Here is a 6,372-nt window from a genome sequence, read left to right as displayed (position 1 = left end):
ATACATCACAGGGTGCAAATGCTAGCCAGATAGGTAGGCGGATTTAAACAGGCCCACATGTGAATGTTGCTATGAATCATGAACAAGATGGGGCCTCCAGCACCAGCCAATATAGTTGCAGTTGCCATAATTTTTCCTGCCACCCAGAAAAATATGCTGATTTTGTAACCTAACTAGCAATTACAGACTGCCTAGAAGATATAAAAATGTAGATCCTAGAACACAGCCCCGGTCTGTGAGTGGTGGAGCGTGAATACTGTCCCTGTACCTTATCTCTGCAAAATCACCCTAACATTGCCATTCTCAGCCTCTTACAGGCCTGGGAGAGAGCTAACGTCCACACTCAGCTTCTCAGTTTGCTGCATCTCATTTGGATGAGAGGAATAAATAAATCTTTAGCTGCTAATGTAGCATAATCAGCTGATCTCATGGCATGCTTCCGCTGCTGTTGCAGCAAGCTAGTGTGCCATGGTACGCCCTTTGGGAACGACAACATCAGATCGATTACAAACTGGCTCGCTAACGTATCAAAATGTAGCTATTAACTGGCAAACTGAGAAGATCCCACAGGGATCAGCTGTTGGTTCACTGGAGGCATCTATGAACCTAGATGAAATACAAAGATCTCTGCTGGTAAAGTTTATGGGTGACACAAAGTTCGGTGAAATAGTAAATAATAGCAACTAGTTCCTGTTACAGACTGATCTGATTTTCCTGGTTATCTTCTCACAATCCAACAAAGTTTGTTTGAATGCACTCAAACACTGACGAATGTGCTTGGCAACACAGAATGGGGGGGTGTTATTAAAAGATGGCAGACAGTCTTAGGAAGCAGCAGCTCAGAAAGCATAAGCTATCTTAACTAACCATGTAAACACAACCTCAGCACAGTGGTAGCAGAAGGACTAAGACAATGCAATCAGTAAGGCAATGATCTTGCCTCATAAGCAGCACTGATACAAGGCTAATGTGTCCAGTTTTCATGTCTGTCTGCATCCCCCCCCACGCCTGCTGCATGCCCCAGTGCACTGCACTAGAGCCCTATGCCCAGAATGACACACCATGCCATGTGCCCCCACCACACTGTGCCACACAGAGTCCCCCCCCAGTGTGCATGGCCATGGTCTCCTTTCGCCCTGCCACCACACCCCAAACCTGGGGCAGAGGGAGGGGAGCGTGGGGGGGAGTGCTACCTGGACCAGCAGCCCACAGGCTGCCAGCTAGTCAGCTCTGCAATAGAAAAACTGTAATCCCCCAAAAGATTTTTAGGAAGTGGGGAGGACAGGGATCTGGCCACAACCCCTTTCTTCCAAAGACGCAGAGATGACAGGCTGTCCTGGCAGCTTCTACAACATGACACTGTACGAGGAAACCTCCACTGAATTATGCTGCTGGTTTGCGCTAACAGACCAGTGCAACAAGACTGTATTGCACCACAAAATAAGTACGTATGCCAAGACGTAAATCATAGTTAAATAGCAGTAAAAAACAGCAAAGATTTATAACAACCATGCTGACGAGAGCACAAGGAATGCAAGTGCAGAGGTCTCCTTTTGAAGTTATAGATGGCACTGATGGCCTCTTCCTTCCTTAAAGTATCCTAACAAATAATAAGTAAGTTGCAGCCCTTCCTACAAGGTCAAACATGAAAAATGGGAATGCAATTTCTTACTACTAATATATTTTCTTTCCCTGAGCCTTTCCTTCATATTGCCTACCTGAGCAGACCCAGCAGCATCATTTCTGTTTAAAAAGAAGAGTTTTAAACTTTGATAGATGGCAGGGCAGAGTGACTACTGAGAAAGGATGCTTTTCATCTGGTTACAGTGCACCTCTAGCAACTTTAAATATAGATGAATATAGTAAATTTGGTGTTGACAAATATCATTCACTAGAATGAAGTACTGACTTGTTTGTAGCTTTATTTTATAAAAGCCGAATATATTCTATTTTCAATCCAGGTTGAACATGTGTAAATACAATATAAGGGATAAGGGGAAAAGATTTTTCTTCCTTGGAATGCAAATTAATTTTAGATTCCTGGTCATACAAGAGAGGACATTCCACAGATTTGTTCCCACTGGACAAATTCCTTAGATTTTTTGTTCTGGTAACCAGACAGTCTCCTAAGTTTAAGATACTCCTGTGCCTTTCAGAAGCAATGTCCAGGAACAGAAAACTAGACTGCCCGGCTTTGCTTTTGGTATATCTGATTACAGATAATCAGTAGATTGCTCTTAACTTTTTTTATTTAAAATATTCTCTTGCCTCAAATAAACTTTCTTTGTAGGAAATACTCTTGCAGTATTTACACTGAATACTACAAGACACTTTAAATGCATGGAGAGGAAGGATATGTAACTTCTGTTACTTGGTCTTACTTTATGACCACGGATCCTCTCTCTGTTTAAAAATCGCAAGTTCTCTGATTAAAACCCCGCAAAATCCATGTATTTCCACAATGAAATGCCATTATATATGTAGGTATCAGTTGAACATGATATTTTATTGATAAATTTACTATTTTAAACAATTTGGAAGCCTACCAGTGCTGCAATCACTATAATAAAATAAATTCTAAATACCTATACATTTTGTCATTTGATTTCGAGTTTTTTATCGTGAAATGCCAGAGCTCCCCCTCCCCCTTCACTCACCAGGACAGGGGTCCAGCTGCAGTTGTCACCCCCCCCCACCGACCCACACACTTCTTTGTGGTGCTGAGCACCCTGATTATGCCAGTGCTCTGCCCATGCCATTGCCCCTCACTCCCTACCCACAGCCTGTCACCCCTGCTGGTGCCCCTCACTCCCCACCCACAGCCCCCTTCCCCCCTCAGCCCTGCTGGAGGGGCCCCCAGCTGCCAGAGCTACCAGGCCAGGGACCCAGGTCTGCAGCCCCCTGCCCCCCCGCAGTAGTGCCTGAAATCCTGGCTGCTGCCCGTGGGAGGCACCAGCTGCTGCAGCAGAGCGGAGCAGTGCATGGAGCCCAGCTCCCTGTCCCCCATGGGCAGCACAGAGGGATCCCCACCCTGCTGCCCACCCCCCAGCTGGACCCAGTGCAGCAGGGCAGAGTGGGGCCAGGTGGGGAAGCTCGTGTCGCTGCTGGGAGCTCGGTCCAGTCATGGCAAGGCACCCCCTGCCCTCCTGGCAGCAGCAGGGGGCACAACTCCACACTGCCACCCCCACTGTTGCCAGGTGAACAGGGGGCATCTCGCCATAGCAGCGCAGAGCTCCCAACAGTGGCAACGAGCTTCCATGCCTCACTCTGCCCTGCCATGCTGGGCCCCACCTGCTGGGCTGTAGAGGCCCCGGGGGGAGGGCAGCAGAGTGTAGAGCCCGAGCCCACAGCAGGCAGCCCACCCCATGCACAAATCTGGGGGCACATGTTCCCCCAGGAGTGCGCACAGTGGCAGGGAACCAGCCCAGCTTCCCTCTGACAAAATGCTTATGGCTCCGTCCTGCTCCCTGCCAGGGCCCTGCAGCCACACATTCCAGCCCCAAGCTCCATGCACCGCCCAAACTGGGCAGCAGCCCTAACCCCAGCCCTGCCCAACTCCCTCCCTCCCTCCCTCACTATGGGGGCCTCAGTTCCCCCCTCCAGACTTACCTGCAGGGAGCTGCTCTCCAGGCTGCCTGGCAGCCATGTGCATGTGTACATACGCACATGCACGTGGCGCCCCCTTCAGAAGGGACTCATGAGGTTTATTCTTTTCCTATAGCTAGACAGATGGTTAAAGGAAAATGGCCAATGCAAGCAAGGGAAACTCCTTTCTGGCATTTGCTGTCAAACAGACCACCCCACAGCAAATTTCTCATTCCCCCAGCCCCTTGAAATGAGAAAATCTGGGGTTTACTGAGTTTTTCCGTGGCAAACGGAAAACCTGGATCCCTGTTTATGACTTGCTAAGGTTGTTACTGTAAGAAATTACTGTATAGCGTTCCAGCAAATTCCTTTCTACTGAAGAAGGACAAAAGGTAAGCATTTTTTTTCCTACTCCAAAAGAAACACAACTAATCCTGGATGCCTGCAGCTTGATATATTAGTGATACCAACAGTGTCTTATTGCACATAAAGTACAGACCTTAAAATTAGGTAACTTATGACAAGAAAAGGCTAAATACAGCAGCACCGTTCACCACAGTTATTCTCCATTGTTATTTTCTCTAGGTGAGTGGGTGAAAAGTTTCCCAAAACTTTGGGGTCATATTTTTAAGGTGGCCTGAGGATTGGCCTACAGCCCTTTCCCCATGCTCCTGCCATGACAAGAGAACAGCCATTTAGGTACAGAATCAAGTCAAGCACACTGCCATTTGCACAAAGATATCAGCATGTGTAGGTGCAGCCACAGTTCTCTTTTGAAAATCTGTCCCTTTCAGACTGGAACAGCATCCTTAAGTCTAGGCTACACTTGTTCTACTTGAACTGATTATGGGAGTAAAAGAGTTCATCTTAAAAGGGAGAATCAGTTAAATGAACCAGGAAGCATATAAAGTCTGCACCAAATCCTCTCTGCGTAATTGTGACATTGAGACAGAACCTGGAGAGACTATTGTCTTGGAGATGCCATCGAGCAAATCTGAGATGAGTCTGATTTTGTGAAATTTGAGGTGCTGATGTGTCTTTCCAGTTCATGAGGCAGTATTTCATAGTGGCAAATTCAGAGTAAGTGACTATCATTCACTTGCGTGTGGTCAGATTTAGGCTCACAGATGAATCAAGAATAAACTTAATTACAAATAGCAGGAAATAGTCAACAAATAATTCTCATACATTTTTTCTGGACTTTATCCTCTTGGAACATTCAAATAGTAGTTTTCATTAACAGTATTAAATTATATAATTGATTTACCTCTTATTTTTGTATTTCCTGGATTAAGCAAAATCTAGACCCATAAACAGGTAATAACTGTTGCCGACAGTAAGGAGATTACATGCCTGAAAAAAAGTTTTTATGTATGATATAGATCCCTTACAAAACAAAATAAGAACACTTTCCAGTCTTTGTTAACATTTCTATTATATTCTATTGAAAATATTCTGGTATTTTTAGGGAATTATTTCCATATGCAAGGAAATCAAAATTCTAAAGGTGAGGTTAGTTTTTTCTCTTACCCTCAATCACTGGACAGTACCACAAATACTAAATCTTAAATGTGAGTTCTTGAAGAAGTTCATTCACCAACTTTATAGTCCTTTGGTTTTTTTCTCCAAAATGTTTAAGCCTGTAAGCTGTACGGATAAGACTGGCAAAAATTTCACGGGTTGCATCCCTTGCCTCTGTAATCTGAGGGGGGAAAAGCAATGGGAAAGAGAGGAAATAATCTAAATTAGTTATGTTTCTCAAAGTGCAAGAATTTAACTACATAAAACTACTTTTTTCCTCCACTAACCCTCAGAAACATTTCATTCTCTGTGATCACAGAAGAAACTAAATTCCATAACGTATTCAAAGTTGAAAATAACCCCGTTTCTTAGAAGGAAAGAAGGGTGTATAGAAATCTCAGGGCTGGAACCCAAGATATAACAGAGCAGCTCTTGGCACATAGAGAAGTAATTTTATTCCACCTTTCTGCCTGACTAATCCTCAGTGCTACTCTATCAGCCAAATGCACTGGAGCACATCTCATTCTGGTCCCTACCCCCTCCCCCAATCCTCCCCCCTCCTGCCTCTCACATGCCCCTTCCTCCTCTGCTTCAAAATTCCCCTTTGCTAGGGGGTGGGGAATACAGAAAGAACTAGAATAGCTACACATATACCGGGTCAAGGCTGCCTTCCTAGGGTAACCCTCCGGCAGCTTTAAAGTTTCCCTGTGTTACAAGTGTAGAATGACAAAGGGTCTGGACTTCTGCCTTTTCTTAAAGATTTTGGAGTCGAAACTATCTTTTAACATGTTTAAGTGATCTATGAAGGAAAGGCAGCAGCATAAGACTGGGAAAATAAATAGAACCAAATGGAATATGATGCATGCTTCCAAACATCTTTTACATACCACTCCCCCAAGCTAATGAATAATCAGCCATTTCCTAGCATGCATCCAAGACATCTAGCATATCCTAGCGATTCTTAAAGGAAGTAATATTCTATTTGTTTATTCAGCCTAATACCAGGCAGGAAGAGTAATCAGCAACAAGAAGGTTCCATTTGTTGCAAAATGCATTTCCCCGAGTGTGTCACAGGCCCTTTTACATACACATGGACTACAAAGTATAGTCTGGCAGTGGGAGGGAGATTTTCCAGCCAAAGTGCTAAAGCAAAACTGTAATGTTGGGAAATCTTAACTTGAACTTGCATGCACCGTAACGCTGAACTTTTCTTTCTTCATTTTTTTTGTAGCTGATATTCTAATAGATATCAAACTAGACGGGGGC

At 44.6% G+C, this 6,372-nt stretch overlaps 1 protein-coding gene across 2 annotated transcripts in view; it reads right to left on the bottom strand.

Moving 5' to 3' along the window:
* The window catches only part of FANCC (Fanconi anemia complementation group C), a 203,345-nt gene that overhangs the window by 24,842 nt on the left and 172,131 nt on the right, over positions 1 to 6,372 (bottom strand). The window contains exon 16 of one of the 2 annotated variants that reach the window (XM_019517352.1): positions 5,116 to 5,287. In XM_019517352.1, the coding sequence (XP_019372897.1) occupies positions 5,144 to 5,287 (144 nt within the window). In that variant the 3' untranslated portion in view covers positions 5,116 to 5,143. Of the gene's footprint in view, positions 1 to 4,165; positions 5,288 to 6,372 lie in introns of those variants that run through there. The other variant, XM_019517350.1, reaches the window with a different exon arrangement.

This window comes from Gavialis gangeticus, unplaced genomic scaffold (assembly GCF_001723915.1).
Source record: "Gavialis gangeticus isolate Ggan-Ray unplaced genomic scaffold, GavGan_comp1, whole genome shotgun sequence".
Lineage (NCBI taxonomy): Eukaryota > Metazoa > Chordata > Crocodylia > Gavialidae > Gavialis > Gavialis gangeticus.
Note: the sequence above shows the minus strand (reverse complement) of the source record. Positions and strands in the feature narration are given on the sequence as shown.